Here is a 17,256-nt window from a genome sequence, read left to right on the forward strand (position 1 = left end):
GCGACTGTGGGCCTTCTCGTTACAGTGTGTCAAAGTGTAACTAGTGTTTAAACCTGCAAACATTCACAGCGAGGCTCCACGACAGCATGGTGGCGATACGAAATGAGAGTGCTGAGGATTCAAGGAGTAACTGTAATCCAGACAAAGGTAGAAATACTAGAGACAAATAATAGAAGAGCTGCAGTGAAAACACAGTTTAGATGTTGGTCAGATTACATAAGACGTCTGTGTTGCATGTTTTTATCCACATATCAGCCAAAGGCATTTTCCCCACTGTGGTGCTGACAGGATGCACAGACAGGTACGTTTATTTGTTGGGCACCTTTTTAAACACAGAGGTAAGTGAGAGACGCATCACATCTCATGTGCACTTCTTCTGTGTGCTGCAGGTATCTGTGCTCACCTGCGTGCACGGTCGTCTCCAGAAACTTTGTCTGGACTGACTTTGTGTCTTTGTGCTGAAATGTTCCCCTGAGGTGCAGACTCACGTTTTTATTTCCCTGGGTGGCTGTAAGGGGCCTCTCCAGAGGAGGGAAATTAGAGCAGACCCCCGCCTCTTAGTTTTTAAATGGGCTGCGTTCAGGCTCAGTGACACCAGCTAAAGGTCCGATCCTGCAGGTTCTTTCAGCTTATTTTGGTTTGACAACTAAACCGCTGTTCACTTAATCACTGCAGACGCCGCGGTGAATATAAACAGCAAGAGGGCTTTAAAGACAATGTGACACGGCCTTAGTTTAAGACTTAACATGCAAACGTCTTCTATTCTGCAGCCTGACAGAGCGGCATCTTTCTGTGGTAGAAACACATAAACACATCTGTATAAGAGGCGAGCAGAAGGACGCAAAACAAGGAGGACGAGATAGAGATGATAGGGGGAGATAAGTGGTGCACAATTTAATTTATGGCGAGCAGAGTAATGAAGGCTGTGTTTACGGCCAACAGTAAGTCATTGGGAGTGTCCTTGTTCCTCAGTGGTCATGGTGCACCTTCAGTAAGAGAAGTGTTTTACTTAAAAATTAGTATTTCATGCTCAGTTTCACTGTATATGTGAAACGTTCACCTGATATAAAAGTAATATTCCTTTGATTTCTCTTTTAAAGAATCTGATTGGCACGCAGTTCATTTTAATGCGTTTAAAGTAGCTACAAGTTGAAATGGTGGTTAGCGCTGTATCACAGACAGAAGCTCAAATGTTTGGGTTGCGTTTGATGACGGTGCTGGGAGGAATAAAACCTCTGGCAGGGCTCAGGGAGAGGCAGCCATCTGCTGCAATCAGCTGAGGCACCGAGGGGAAAAAGGGAAATGATGAGCGTGGAGAGACAACAGACAATAATAGTATGACAGTAAACACTGGGCTGGCTGGTGGAGCCAGTGAAAGCAGATGGTAAACAAGCAGCTCTGAAGCCAGAGATACCTGCAGGAAGGGCCGGCGAGGACAGCGAGGGACAGACGCTAACTGAGACAAAGCGTTAATGATATGCAACAGTGGCATATAAGCTCGTGGAGGTTTTCAGGGACCCAGACAGCATGAATAAGGGATGATTCAGGCTTAAAGAGTTTCTAATCCTCATCGTAAGGCAGAGAGGGGAGTCTGTTTCCCACATCCAAACTGGGAGCTGACTGGGAACAGGCCAGAAATCTCTGCATACCATTCAATTCTATTTTATTTATACAGCGCCAGATCACAACAACAGTCGCCTCAAGGAGCTTTATATTGTACAGTAGGTCGTACAATAATGGATTCAGAGAAAACCCAACAATCATATGACCCCCTATGAGCAGCACTTTGGTGACAGTGGGAAGGAAAAACTCCCTTTTAACAGGAAGAAACCTCCAGCAGAACCAGGCTCAGGGAGGGGCGGGGCCATCTGCTGTGATTGGTTGGGGTGAGAGAAGGAAGACAGGATAAAGACATGCTGTGGAAGAGAGACAGAGGTTAATAACAGATATGATTCAATGCAGAGAGGTCTGTTAACACATAGTGAGTGAGAAAGGTGACTGGAAAGGAAAAACTCAATGCATCATGGGAATCCCCCGGCAGCCTACATCTATTGCAGCATAACTAAGGGAGGATTCAGGGTCACCTGGTCCAGCCCTAACTATATGCTTTAGCAAAAAGGAAAGTTTGAAGCCTAATCTTGAAAGTAGAGATAGTGTCTGTCTCCCGAATCCAAACTGGAAGCTGGTTCCACAGAAGAGGGGCCTGAAAACTGAAGGCTCTGCCTCCCATTCTACTTTTAAATACTCTAGGAACAACAAGTAGGCCTGCAGAGCGAGAGCGAAGTGCTCTAATAGGGTAATATGGTACTACAAGGTCATTAAGATAAGATGGGGCCTGATTATTTAAGACCTTGTATGTGAGGAGCAGGATTTTGAATTCTGGATTTAACAGGAAGCCAAAACAGGAGAAATCTGCTCTCTCTTTCTAGTCCCTGTCAGTACTCTTGCTGCAGCATTTTGGATTAACTGAAGGCTTTTCAGGGAGTTTTTAGGACGTCCTGATAATAATGAATTACAGTCGTCCAGCCTGGAAGTAATAAATGCATGAACTAGTTTTTCAGTGTTTTTCAGGGCCGAGTACAATGACCTCAGTTTTATCTGAATTAAGAAGCAGAAAGTTAGTGGCCATCCAGGTCTTTATGTCTTTAAGACATTCCTGCAGTTTAACTCATTGGTGTGTGTTATCTGGCTTCATGGACAGATAGAGCTGGGTGTCATCTGCATAGCAGTGAAAATGTATGCTATGTCTTCTAATGATGCTGCCTAGGGGAAGCATGTATAATGTAAACAGAATTGGTCCTAGCACTGAACCCTGTGGAACTCCATAATTAACCTCAGTGTGTGAAGAGGACTCTCCATTTACATGCACAAACTGGAGTCTATTAGATAGATATGATACAAACCACTGCAGCACAGTACCTGTAATACCTACAGCATGTTCTACCTTTGATTACTTTACAAAACAACAAGCATATTTGCACTGAGGGAGGGATGTGCCAATAGCAAACATAAGACCTTTTCAGATATTATTGAGCTTTTTTCTGTTTAAAAAATATTCAGTTCTGCATTTTACAAAGAGAAGCTGGTACTGGAGAAATATGATCAGCCTAGTTCCTGCTAGTACTCGTGCTGCAGCATTTCTTTCACATTTACATCCTGATAATAAGGACAGAAATCCAGTTCAGAAGTAACAAATACACTAAATGAACAGAAATACTGGACAAGCCACACGTTACACTTACAGGAGCTTTGAAGCTCGCAGCATTGGTGGCTTTTACACTCTGCACCTCAGCACTCAGTGACTCTGTAACTTTACATGGTCACCCACTTCCTGGCTGAGTGGTTCTTCAGTGCTTCCACTTTGCAGTGATACCACTTACAAGGTTATCGTGGATTATCCAGTAGGTGACTCGTCGAGTCGTTCTGTTACAGCACCACGCTCAGTGAGATCTTCTCTTTAGAGTCCATTCTTTCACAAAGGTTTGCATGGCCAGGTGAGTTCATACACCTGTGGAACTGAAAACACTCGATTCAAAGATTACAAGGTGTGGCCTAATATTTCTGTGAGCCTGCCTTGGAAATACACCAGCCTGATTGGAGTACAGATGGTTGGCTTGATGGACGACCATCTTTTGTCCCTATCGTGCAGATAAACTTTCAACATGACTGTAAGTCAAGAGGTGCCTCGTTTTCTCAGTACGTCAGCTAAAGGAAAGTAGTGACAGACCTGGTTCAAAGTCAAAGAAGACCTCTCTCTCAGGCCTGAGATTTCTAGCAATGGTATTGGAGGTTAGGTATCTGCTGTCCAGATAGCGGATAGATGGTGTTTCTGAGGCTTTTTGTGCCAACTATAATAAGTTCAGTCTGAATTCAGAAAGAGGAACATTACAGGTCTACAGTCAGAGGGATGAATGTACCTTATTTGAAACCCGAGACAAAGAAAAGTGAAGGGGAAATGTGAGGTGAGCGGCCACACCAGAACGGCTCAAATGACTCTAAAAGTCTCTGAACGGGAGTCGGACGCTTTCTTTCCCCTCATTCTGTGTTTGATGGTGGCGTGCACTGCAGTCTGGTTATCTCCCATTGGTCCTCCCTTCAGTTTAGATTTGGTGAATCTGAAGGTTGTAGCATGTGATTCACATCATTTTCATACTCACTGAATTACATGGAGACTCGTCACGAGTGTGTTTGGACCATCCCCGCCCACAGAGCTGTCCCTCAGTGTAGGCTCCAGCTGTTTCCAGCTGTTTCCAGGTGTTCGTTGCCAGCCTGTATATCTGTTTGCAGCGGCGTAAGCACCTTAACAGATCAGCACTCGTGGTGTGCAGACCCCCCCGAGCAAACCTGACTGTGACAAATCCACAGGGTGCATGTGTGCCGTTTCCACCACAGAGTAAGTATCGGCTGCCCCCCACACGCCTCCTAACGGGACCGTTTCTGTGTTTGAAATATTCTTAGTGCCAAGTAGTCACACACCGGTCGGACGTCTGTGATCAGCTTTAATCGCTTTACCGTTTGAATTAGCGTTGTCAGACGGCTCTAGAAATGCGACCTTTGACCTCCAAAGCAGAAACGCACAGTAATCAGGTGAAACATAAATGGGAACGTGCTGATCATTATTTTTTCCTTTGTTTCTTTTTCAGACTTTGCAGAGCCGCTCACTCTGCCTTCCATGATTGACCCCGGCCCCTCCGCCGGGGACAGCCCCACGGGCGCCGCCCCGCTGGGCAACTCGCCCCCCGAGGAGAGCATTGCCATCCTTACTTCGATGGGCTTCCCCCGCACTCACAGCATCCACGCGCTCAAAGCCACGGTCAGTCTTCTGCCCACCATGTCCACTGGAGTCTTTCTAGCCACCAGCACAAAAAATGTTTAAAATACTTCAGATAATTATTTTGGTAATTATCCAAGATGTCTTACAAATACATTTTGTGTGACTGAAAAGGTCTCCTGCTGCAGTTCGTGAGAGCAGGGATTTGTTTTAAACGACACCGACGGCCTGCCTGGACAGCGATGGTCAGCCTGTCTGAGCCGATAAGGTGGTGCCTGTATCTCAGCCTAACATACAATACTTTACATATTTATATAGAAACAAATCAGAGCAGAGGACGGAAATCCGGACAGCAAAGAACCACTGAGCGCTTCGCTGTCTCTGATGGGACAAAAACACAGCTCTGACCTCCAGGCACCATAAATGTTGTTAGTTTGAAACGCAAGAGGACAGAAACTCTGACAGTTAGTCATGGAGTCATTATGAAACTAAAACGGGTAACAATCAGGAAAATACAGCCTGTAAACCTCGAAGAAACACTAAGCAAATGGAACAATGTGTCAGGAGGTGGAGTTGGTGATTTTAAACAGAGGGCAGATGTGATTGGTCGTACATGTCAGAATGATTAGAAATGTCTACATTTAGCTGTGACCCCAGCAGTGCTTAAACAATGGAAAAAACACAAACTTTGTCCAAAAACCTCCCATGTTCAGCTGTTTTTTTGTAAAAAGATAACAATGTTAGCCTTTTCTGCAGCTATGGGGCATATATGGTATCACTCTTGGCTGGAAGCAGTGCTTAAACAATGGAAAACACCAACTTTGTCCAAAAACCTCTCATGTTTAGCTGTTTTCCACTTTTTCTTTGGTCATTTTAGCCTTTTTGTCCAGGGTGAAGGGAGTATCTGCCATCAAACAAGAAGACAGCTGCATGTATCTATGATGATGTTTGCTAGTTCACCTTACATGCATTAATGTAATAACGTGGTTAGCCTACTCAACGTAAATTACACACGAACAACATGAAGCTACTCACGCAGAGAAGAACGGCTGCTGCTGCATCATCATCCTCATCATTTCTGCTACACTGGCAGGGCTAGGGGCCAGGACTCTCCTCTTCGGGTTTTTGGGGGATGTTGCTAACTCCGGGTCGATAACAGGCACCACACCCGCAGTAGATGTGCTCGGTGTGAGGTCTCGCAGCAAGCTATCAAATACGGAGCATTTCTCAGCTTTAAAAAAAACGCTATGCGTCGCCAGGTGTTTCATCAGATTTGAGGTGTTACCTCCTTTGACAGTATCACAGTATCAGCTTAAAGCACTTGTTGCAGCTGCTGAGTTTGCATCTTTTGCTGTGAAGTACAGTCAGACTTTGACCGCTTCGCCTTGGACGTTTTTAATCTGTAGCTCTGCTCTAAAAGAACGTACGTACCTGGACCCGCCTACTATCCTCGGAAACGTAAAATGATTGGCTAGAATCCAAAGTGTATCACATCTCAGGAAAAAAAAGCACCGAAATGTGGCTGCTTTTCGGTCTGGTTACTACCGTTTATGTCAGAACCGGTGCCATTATTGCACCGGATACCGGTACCCATCCCTAATTACCACATAAGATTCACTTTGAATTATTATTTATTATTATTATTATTGATTTATGTTTTTAAAGTCAAGCGTGATACAGTTGCAGTAAATCTATCAGTTGTTTTGAAATGGCCTCTGATTCTCATCTTTCAAAGTGCGCCCTCAGCAGAAATAGCCCAGCAGACTGTCAGACGCACAAATAGACACGCCAGGCTTCATCATCAGTGCGCCCAACTCGCTGCCTCCGTGATGCTGAAGTGGAAAGAAGCTCACGCTGGTCCTGAGGGATGGAGGTGTGACACAGAGAGGCGGTCTCAAGTCCTGGTTCATTATTAGCACAAGGAAGAAAACGAGAGTTGCTCTTGAGCGCAGTGACAACATCAGGCAGCTCCTCATCATCCCGACGTGCTCCTCACGCTGACAGCAATCACACCTCTATTCTGGACTGAACGCAAACATCCTCTGTGGAGAAATGAGCACAGGCGGATGTTTGCGTTCACCTTTCCAGTAAATAATTGTTCATTTAACACGTTCCTAAAAGTCAGACAAGATGCACCGGAGCTGTGGGGGAAAACAAAGCCCCAAAATTCAATCATCAGCCTGGTTTCCCACGAGCACGGCTGCTTCTACTGTGACTGTTGGTTTGAGCATTTCAGGAAATGATTTTTCCAGGAAAAGCAGAAATATTTGTGGGTGTGGTTAAGGATGAAGAGCAGGTCACCCACTAAGGAAGGTTTGTAGTTGGATCCCTGCTGCTGCAGCCTGGAGATGCTGACCCCGAGTTGCTCCCAGTGCATCACTGCAGTGTGAACGTTAGAAAAAGCTGCTTGTATGAATGAGATGAAAGTGCTTTAACCTGCTAGGACCTGCGTTCACACATGTGGACGTCACATTTTGGGTTATTTAGACCAAAATACTCAATTTTGCTCTACGAGGGCCTGAAATCCACATTATGCTGCTACTGTTCTATCAAAGTTTTAAACGAATATCCTCACATGTGGCTCTGATTTTTCATAAAAACTCAAATAAGGTAAAAAAACAAAATCTGGTAATTCTGTTTCTACATTCATCGAGCCCCAATGTGACCAAATATCAAAGAGAAATAAAAACTGCTGCCGTGGACGAGTTCGGGTCTCAGGAGGTTAAAGCTCTTGTATAAGAACGGGTCATCACCTAGTGAGCGTTTCCACATCTGCATGAGAAGAAGAGATTCCCTGTGATTCTTGGCGTTCCTGGGATATTTACGGCCTTTTTCGTCCTGAATGTCAGCGAGCTCACCGTGTTTGTGCCGCTTTTGGCATTTTACAGAACAATAATCTTGAACGAGCTCTCGACTGGATCTTCACCCACCCGGAGGAGGAGGAGGAGAGTGATGCCCTTTCAGACATGGCTGACACAGAGCCCAATGACAACGCCTTCTCCAACTCGCACAGCGACGCCACGCTGTCCCCAGACGGAGACGCGTCGGGCCCCAGAGTCAAAGACGGACCAGGACGTGAGTGCACGACCTCCAACAGAAACATACTCTGCCCTTGAATTTAATCTCGACACTGTGAGCGTCCGCGGGCCATTTTAGCCCGAGTCAGGTCTGATTATGACGCATGCTGCACCCACGTGCTGCTGGGCACCGAGTTTCAAGGTGCAGCAGCATCAAAAAACAAGTTAAATTCATTTTATCCCCACGTGCTCAACAAATCACCTGTTTTTAAGTTAAAACTGAAAACGAGCACTTTAATCATCACTTTAATTGGTTTTCTGCGTTAGTTTGTCACTCACTGACTTTGTTCTCCTTCTTTTTCTAAGGATATGAGCTCTTTGCCTTCATCAGTCACATGGGAGCGTCCACGATGTCCGGACATTATGTTTGTCACATCAAAAAGGAGGGACGGTGAGCTGACGACATGCAGGCCTGAAACATCTCTGATGTCTCATCTCGTTGCATTACCTGTGTACAGAGATTATTTTAGTTCTTCGATCAGCAGTCTGGCTGCAGGATCACAGCTGAGCCTGTTTCCTCTTCACACCGAGTAGAAAAAGAATAATGAACCGTTAAAATCTGAGAAAAATGACACTTTAAAAGCATTTGTGTAAATTTAATGTGCGCTTCTCCCGCTGCAGGTGGGTGATCTACAACGACCACAAAGTGTGTTTGTCAGAAAGACCTCCGAAGGACTTGGGCTACATCTACTTTTACCATCGACTGTCGAGCAGTTAAACCGCCGCTCGCTGCGCCCGTGTCCTTTACATAACCACAGACCCAGACTGGCAGATGTCAGTGGGAACGATGGGATAACCTCTCCGACCAGCTGCTTGCCTTATTGTGATGTCATTCTGGAGCAACCAGGAAGTCTGGTCAGAGGGAAAGCGACGTGCTTTTTGTGTATTAGTGTTAAGCTTTAAATGTGTATATATCAACGTTTGTGTTCAAAGGAAGAACTTGTCTTTACAGTGTTGGTACAGAGGGATCGGTGCAATTTCTACGATCGTGCTCTTTACACGACGCCATCAAATCTTTCTCCTCTTCTCTGCCTTCAGTCACTGTGCCGATTTTCTTCTTTCCCAAAGTGCATTTTATAAATGTGTACTTAAGTGCTTCACTGCCAGCCCTGCTCTGAACCTGCAGCAACAAACACGAAGCTGGGCTGCAGGCGGCTTGAATGTTTTTCATCCTGAGAAACTGGAAAGAGGAGCGATGCTCCTTCACCAGTGCAATCCCAAGTGCTTCATGTAAAACAAATATGAAGCAAACTTCACTAAGAAAGAAAAGTTTTGGTTTTCCACACGTGGAAGTCACCGCGTGAGCTTCAGAGTGATAAATGGGCGTGAACTAGATTTGTCCCGGTGATGCTCGAGGCCGACGCGTACGTTTGTCACGTTTAATGAAAAGCCTTCAACGCCCTGATGCGCCGGCCGAGCTGTCAGGATATTACGTCATTTCTGTCCCTGTTGCACTTTTTGACTCTTTCCTGTACCTGCACTGTACTTCCAGTCACAAACTACCAGAGTGCGGCACTGCCAAGGAGATTATATTCATTTGATTCGATCTAAGGCCAGCCTGGCTGTCAGTCGTCCCTGTTCAGGGAGGTTACACAGTAACACAGGCGAACCTTTTGTGTACATACTTGTTGCTCAAAGTGCAAAATATCTGCAAACGCGACCGTTCCTCGGCTGCACCTGGCTCACGGTGGTTCTTTTATCACTCTGACAGATTCGGACTGTAACCCAGAAGCTAAAACGATTCAGGCCACGTTTGAATGTTTTAGAGCAATATGCACTAATAACCAAATGTGCTGTTGAGCAGCTGTATGAGAACAGCTGTACAGTGACCTCCTCTGAATGTATACACTGGTGCTCGCTGCAAACAAAACACTCAGACATGACTGTGGTGCTACAGCTGCAGCTGCAGCCACCGGCTCTCTGCTCACTTATCTGCTCAGTAATATTCATCACGTACAGGATGGATTAAACACTGTGCTCTTCACTGTCAGTATCTCCATACTTGGCTTCATATCTTTATTTTTATTCACGTTTTGTTCATCTCGGAGAGCGCGGTCTGCTTCCGGAGTTCTGCTCAAATTAATCGTACTTTATCAAACGTTCAGTTAATAATTTTAGGCTCTCGTGCTCAAAGGGAAGACGTGCTGTTGACAAAGAGAGTAGAAAAGAGAAGCAGAACAGCTCCACGATGGTTTCTTTCATTGACACAGACAAAAACACAAATGTAATTTATATAATGAATCCATGTGACTCCCCTTTAACAACACTGTGCCTCGATTTCCCCGAGCAAATCTTAGCCTCTTACCAGATAAACTGTTTGTCTATGCATCGGGGAACGCTAAACGTCTCTATGCAAGTCTTGTGTTTGTGACAAGCTTTTGCCTAATGATGGGTAAACGCTCCTCGTGGTCCCGTCTTTGTGTTTCTGTCCTCTTCCTTCAGCTCCGTCGCTCCATTCTTCTCTTGTTGAAAACTCAAGGTTCATTTTGTCATTTAAAAAAGGAAGAAAGGTTTTTCACTGTCAGCATGTTAACTAGAGACATTTAGTCATTTGGGTTGTACCGTTGTTCTCTTGTGAGCTTCATTTAATGTCAAAAAGCTTCTGTTTCTAATCTTTTTTGTGTCCGTTCTGTAGTTTTCCTGTCAGAGCTGAACTGATGATTTTAAGCTGACTTTTGTAATGTACCCAAATATGGCTTCGGTGTATGTGAACAGAGTCACGGCAGTACCAGTGGCACTGTTTCCTCACGATGTTTGGATCATTTAATAAACATGTTTGTTGAGACCTGGCTTCCTCGTGTCGGGCAGGAGTCGCACAATAAAGACACGGGAGTGTCGAATATATAACAACACTTTATTTTAAAAGATTACTTTCATATTGTTCCAAAGGTGCTACTGCTGTCCTCGTGATTATACAGGGAGAGTAATATGCATTATAGGTGTTTCAATAAACCAGTGGCTGTATACAAATTACATTATTTCTAATTTCATCCCTCAAAATATATGATTCATATACGTGTGACGCAAATAAATGAGAACAAAGTTCTGAACCGCAGCAGTGGAGGAGTCTGCAACAGCAACCGTAATGAGCCCAACCAGTGAAGCCATCACTTCATAAATGCTTTATGATTTTCTGCACCTCAGCACCAACATTTAAAAGCACAAATCTTTTAAGATAATAAAAGTGGACAAAGCCAAATAAAAAGTGTCTCATTGAGACACAAAAACAAAGTTATTCCAGTGAAATGAAGAATAATGTGCCTGCTCTGGAGTCTTATTTTGACCTTTTTATTTCAGCATCATTGTTTCATTAGAATGAAGAATTATTTGTGTGTCTGGGTATTTATTCATGTTTCAGTTAATAGAAACACGCCGGAGCCAAAGATGTGATTGCCTCATTAGGATCGTTAACTGGACAGTTCGTTGGGTACACCTTGCTAGTGTCCCTGCACATTTTTAATAAATTCAATATATAATTAAATCTTATTTTATCCAAGAAGCTGAATGGAAACATTTATCAGCGTGGTCATTGTCAGGTAGGCTGCTGTGTTTAAATGATGCTCATTTTTATACCAAGGGGACCAAAATTACACCACAACCAACCTGACCCACTGACACAGGCAGCCATGTTTTCATGCTTATGCCAAACTCTGACCTGATCTGAATGTCAGGAGAATCAAGGAGCATCAGACGTGTTTCGAATCTTCAGTTTTGATGGTCCGTGTGTTTCCTGTTAGCTGACAGCTGTGGTGACGTGTTCACTTCTTCTACATCTGCTGCTCCTGTTTCAGACTCTGTGTAAACTATAGAGGAGTCAACAGTCTCTGAAGTAGTCACACGAGTCCTTCTGGTACCAACAACCACATTCACAATCACATCTGCATCTCTGCAGCTGCACAGGTGTAGCTAACAAAGCAGTCAGTGAGCATGTACGATTGTATTTGGTCTGTTTTCAATCCATAAAACTGCGTAACACCTTTGAACACTTCAGGTCTCCACAGCAGAAGACACGGTGAGCAAGTCTGTGTAAGTTTTATGACTGTCCACGTTTACTCTCCCTCTTCAGTGTAAACTGAACTATTGAAGCAGTGATTCTTGCAAACATTAAAACCTTATAAAAACAGCGGTTAAAGGGTCACAGCAGGTTGTGAAAGTCTACATAAAAACAGCACTAAGAGTTGTGCAATAACAGCTAGACAGCTTTATAGGTTGGGGTCATTGCAGTGGCTACAAACGTGTTTGTAATTTGTAATAAATATAACATTTGTGCATAACTATGATTATCCAGTATTCAAGCTGAAGTATGTTTGCAGTGTGCTGTTATTTTGAGCCTCACACTTCCATGCAAGAAAAAGCATCTTGTGTAGAATACATACTGTTTATATACATCATGTTTAAGTTTGCAAACTCAAAAGTGCATTATAGCAATATTGCAAGGAAACCTCACGATATATTTACTTTTCTTGGGGTCGAGAGAGAAAGCACTTCCATGTATGTCATGCATACGAATGAAAACGTCATTAAAAAAGTAGAAATGTAAAGGATCTAACATGCAAACAGCCTCGGTTTGTTGCACAGGTGCATGCGTTAGGCTAGGTCAGTTCACCTGAGAAGGTACAGTAGTAGGTTCAGCAAATAAAGAAAACTGCATCCTATCTCAATGCATGATGGGATGATGTGGCAGAAGAAGGTTGTGGCCCAGCAATGATTCCTTAAAAAAACATGAACCTGTGGTAACCTGTAATGGAAAAAAGCGAGGGCCTCATAAGACAACTAGATTTTGTAAAACACCTGGGAGGACGGGCATGTCAGGTAAGAATGTGGAACAGCTCCTGGCCTGCAGAACCACTCGCTGATAGAGACCTACTACAGAGTTGGGTTAAAGCAAAGGAAACTGAAGGGGGAGCGTCGTGCACTGGACGCCAGCTGCTCTGTGAGCCTGAAAGTGGAGCTAAATGCAGCACTCACTCTGCAATGCTGACATACTGATAATATCTCCTGTTCAATAAGGAGAGATCAAGAACTGAAGATGACAAAGAAATGAACGTGTTTGGCGATCAGACTCAGGTGACCCGTCTTACATCCCAGCAGTAACAGGATTTAGGACAGGACCCCCTGGAGTCTAGACGCTGGTGGTGGTGAACGTGAAAATGGAGATGGGGACGAGGTGGGTTGTGCAAATGACAGCCTGAAAGGGAGAATGATGAAGAGCACAGATTTAAACCAGAGTGGAAGCTAATTGGCTCAAAGAAGGCGGGCAAGAAGGTGATTGGACGAGAGTATTACGACTGACAGGTGTGACAGTGTGGCAGTGATCTGAAGAACAGCGGCTGAACACCCAAGAAAGCAGGTGAGGGATTGCAGAGCTTTAACTTTATTATATTAAAACGCTAACAGCCAGACGGCTCTAAAGCTCGATGCAGGTTCATGGCGCCGTCACAAACTTTGCAGTTATTTGGTTAAACCCATCCTGCCGGCCGAGTCACACTTTTGTTTTTGGAGACGTACTGGAAGCAAATTTCACGCCACCCCTTTGAGTCCGGGCCAAACTGGCATCAGACCCTCGCATGGAGCTACAGGCATGCTTACATTTGACTCCCACAGTAATTTAATGCTAATCAAACAGAAATCAAACATGAGCTCCTGATGTAAACCTGATTGGCTCCAGTGAAGGACACCTTTTATCATCGTCCAGTCTCCCACAGTGGATGCATTTGTGCATGCACCCTGCTCTGGCCTCACTGCCAAAGTCGCTGTTCGCTCCCCACTGAGGCCGACTGTTAGAGGCATGCACATATGTGCTGTGTATCTCTGACTCCTCGTCCAGTGTTTGATCTGTTTATCCTGGTGTGTGATAAATAGAGTCTGTGCCAACATTTTTTAAGTATCTGCAAGTAGAGCAGCTGATCTTTTTTCATCAGTGCCACAGACGCGAATATATTAATGCAGCTAGTGTGACAACAAGGACAGAATGTATGGAGCTTGATAAAGCTCAACACATGGATGAATTTGATGGATGCGACTGATGTCAAAGACGCCGTGTCCGTGCGCCTGGCTCTAAAAGCAGAAGGCTGCACTCTTTGTGTCGATCAGTCTTTCTTCTAGTCAGAGCCTCTGACCACTTTTCTCCCTGGGAGCACACTTGTTTTCATTCTCACTTGTTTTCATTCTGGCAACTTCCCGATGAAACACTTCTTCTTGTACAGACCGTGACACCCGGCTGTACAGTTTGGAAGATGAATGGCTCTCGCTCTGGTCTCTGGTTCTGCCTGATAGCGTTCTTTCCAAACACCGAAACGACGCTTCCTTTCGGTCCGCCGAGGCAGACGGGGACCCGCAACAATTCAGAATGGCAACATAAAACATGACCTTTTGCATAGGAGCTACAATAAAACCACTTTCTGCAGCACCCAGACCGTGGACACGCCTGATAAACACCCGAATGTGCTGAGCTATGCAGTACAGAAGATTATCTATCATTTACTCTGTTGCACAGCGAGGTACAGGGTATTCACGTCAGAGAGTGACTTTCAAACTAGCAGCAGTGATGCAAGTGAAGCTGTCAGCTAAAAAGTGTAAGGAAAAGCTTTCTGCCTGCAGCAGGAGAGTCACTGCATTCATGTTTTCTGCAGATGCATAACCATCTCGAGTTTGAACATCTGATGTGAAGTGTGTGGTGAAACGAACAGCGTTCATCATACATGTGCAGCATTCTGCCCAAGCTTACGTAAATATTTAAATCGTGCATTATGACTATTAAATGCATGAGCCTTGCTGTCTTTGGAGGAGCAGCAAAGACAGCAGTGACGGCGTCAGCAGACAACAGAAAACAAACCGGTCAGCAAAAATAAAAAGGACTGTATAATGTGTACAATAGTCATTAGGAGCTCTGACGCCATCCCAGAACTAGCAGAAGAAGATAAAAAGAGATATTTTTAGACTAAGAATAACGTTTTCATATGCTAAAGTTTGAAAAGACTAATGAAGGTTTTATAGATTGCTGTTGCTCAGCTTTTCTGTGTTTCTGCAGTCAGCTTAAAGGGAACAAAGAGGAGCTAGGAGCCAAAAAAAGGAGAGAAAAACCCAGCGAAACAAAAATTAGTGGCTCAGAAAGCTTTCAAGTTCAAAAACAGCAGTTATTTAAAGAAAATGAAACTAGTCTGAAAATGGCTTAGTGTGGGTTTTTTCTGTTTTCATAAAAATAGTATAAATAAATATTGTTGGTCGCATGCTTTCGGGTAAGGCTTTACAGACCTGGCTTGCACATTCCACTCGGACTGAGGAAGTTATATCTGTTTATGTGCAAAGGGAAAACTTCTAAAAGTATGTTAAACAAGAATCCAGTTATGAAAATGCTTATTCATGCAGTATCGTTATTTTCCCATTGAAAGAGGATGAAAATAAGCCAGGAACAGAGTCTGGAGTTATACGCTGCAGTCTTTGCTCACTAAATCCTTCAGGAGAGAAATCGGGAAACGTTTTTCCTCTTTTCTGTGAAAACGGCCTGTGAGGTCAGGCTCGTACAGCCGTCTCTGCTCTGTTCCGCTGGATGACTCAGGTTTAATTGATGTGTTCTCTAAGGCATTGCTCATACAATCTTTGCCCGTCCTTGTGCTCTTCAGGGAAATCACAAATTACAGTGCAAATCCAACACAGAGCAGTCCCTTCAAACCCTTGGAAGAACCTGTCCCCTGCTCCGAGGTACTTGGGTGAAAATATAATAGCTTTGACGTAGTTAATTTGGACGTGCGTAAAAATACACTGTTGTCTCTGACGTCCATCAGTCCATTCTGATGTGTGCACTTTGGACTTTTGGCTGTTGGGTAGAAATAAGAGAGTAAGTGAAGAGGGGGCAGATGTTAGCTTTACTGCCTCCTGGTCGTCAAATGTCTAAGTTGAAGGCCCGCATGAGAAGATCCAAGTCGCCGATATTTGCAGCCTGGAAGAGTTCAGGCTGGTCCATCATGGATAAAGCTATCCTCAAAGCCGCCCAGATGTTTCCAGACATCACCTGGTGGGACTGCTGGCGACTCCGGCTTTTCCTCTGAAGGCTTAAGGCAGTCAGGAAGTTGCTGGCCGCCTCTCTGGGGAAGAAGGGATAAAAGCAAGTCATCACAAACTTCCATCAGCTGGTCTCAGTTCTGAGACACGTACAGACTTTGTTAAAAGAAGAGGCGATGCTACATAGTGGTAAAGATGACCCAGAGAAAGTTTGCTGCCATCAAACAGGAAGAAACCTTGGACAGATCCCGGCTCAGGGAGAGGCCCGCCCAGTCGGTTGGGGTGAGGAAGACGAGACCAACTCATTTTGCACAACAAGAATATAAACAAAAAGGCCAAAACAAACCTTACTGCACTTGATCACTCCGCGAGACGTCTCAGCTGCCAAACTAACAGGACCTGTGTGGTTGCATTAAGGCAAATGTGCAGACATTTAAAGCTACCTCAACGTCAAGGCCTTTCTTGCGTTTTACCACAAACCTTTTATTTGGTAAAGTTTAGAAAACTTACTCATTTGAACTAGTTTACAACCTGAACAGGTGATAAAGTGATAGATCTTTCAGCCCAATTCTACTTTTTCTGCATCATCATACAAAATGTAATCAAATGGAAAAGTCTCTTTTTAAAACTTGTTTTATTAGTTTTAATCTTTTAACTTTATGCATCAAGCAAACATTTAATTATCTGCAACATTCTCTGACTGGAAGAAATTAGTTTAATATTTAAACCTATTTTCTGCACATTCCAGCACATAAAATAAAATATTTTGTGTGTTTACACTCAGTCTTTCAAATAGATGCAAGTAAAACACAGCAGAAAATAAATAAAGTCAAAGACTAGCGGTCCTGTTGCTCTATTTTCACCTGTAAAGCAGGAGTGGGGTAGGCGGAGGTTTACCCTGGTGCAGGTGTGCAGCGGTCAGTGGAAGAATCCGCGAGTTTCTCTGTGAGTTTCCCATTACGTCGTAGCTACTCGGTGCTTGTTTGGAAGTTTAGGGGTTTTTTTGCTGTAAAAAGAAGTTTTCTTCCCACGCACAACGGACACTAATGTTTTTGTCACTTTTTATGGAATCAAACTCAAAGTAAGGTCAGTACTTCCACGCTTTAAACGCTGCACGCTCATACTCTCTCTGCACTCGATATATGATCCATTGTTGATCTGCACACAGCTGTTGTCACGAACGTCGCACTCGCTTACGTCACTGTCATGAGACATTCTCGCAAAAACATCACGGTTTTAGTAACGCAGTAACGCAGCGTTCCTACGGGAAAGTAACGGTAATCTAATTACTGTTTTTGCAATAGTAATCCCTTACTTTACTCGTTACTTGAAAAAAGTAATCGGATTACAGTAACGCGTTACTGCCCATCTCTGAGTGTAACTGGCTGAGTTTGTCTTGATGTCTGC

The 17,256-nt window shown here is 44.1% G+C and overlaps 2 protein-coding genes across 3 annotated transcripts in view; one reads left to right on the plus strand and one right to left on the minus strand.

The window, feature by feature from the left end:
- The window catches only part of usp13 (ubiquitin specific peptidase 13), a 33,051-nt gene extending 22,418 nt beyond the window's left edge, over nt 1-10,633 (plus strand). Inside the window, exons 18-21 of the mRNA XM_087836256.1 lie at nt 4,644-4,813; nt 7,660-7,846; nt 8,155-8,239; nt 8,470-10,633. Of these exons, the coding sequence (XP_087692382.1) occupies nt 4,644-4,813; nt 7,660-7,846; nt 8,155-8,239; nt 8,470-8,566 (539 nt within the window). The 3' untranslated portion in view covers nt 8,567-10,633. The remainder of the gene's footprint in view (nt 1-4,643; nt 4,814-7,659; nt 7,847-8,154; nt 8,240-8,469) is intronic.
- A 50-nt stretch (nt 10,634-10,683) lies between these two features.
- Nucleotides 10,684-17,256, minus strand: part of pex5la (peroxisomal biogenesis factor 5-like a) — a 108,464-nt gene continuing 101,891 nt past the window's right edge. For both annotated transcript variants that reach the window (XM_006803312.2, XM_006803311.2), the window contains one exon: nt 10,684-15,932. In XM_006803312.2, the coding sequence (XP_006803375.1) occupies nt 15,731-15,932 (202 nt within the window). In that variant the 3' untranslated portion in view covers nt 10,684-15,730. The remainder of the gene's footprint in view (nt 15,933-17,256) is intronic.

The sequence above is a fragment of the Neolamprologus brichardi genome, chromosome 23 (assembly GCF_056152115.1).
Source record: "Neolamprologus brichardi isolate AB-2024 chromosome 23, ASM5615211v1, whole genome shotgun sequence".
Taxonomy (NCBI): domain Eukaryota; kingdom Metazoa; phylum Chordata; class Actinopteri; order Cichliformes; family Cichlidae; genus Neolamprologus; species Neolamprologus brichardi.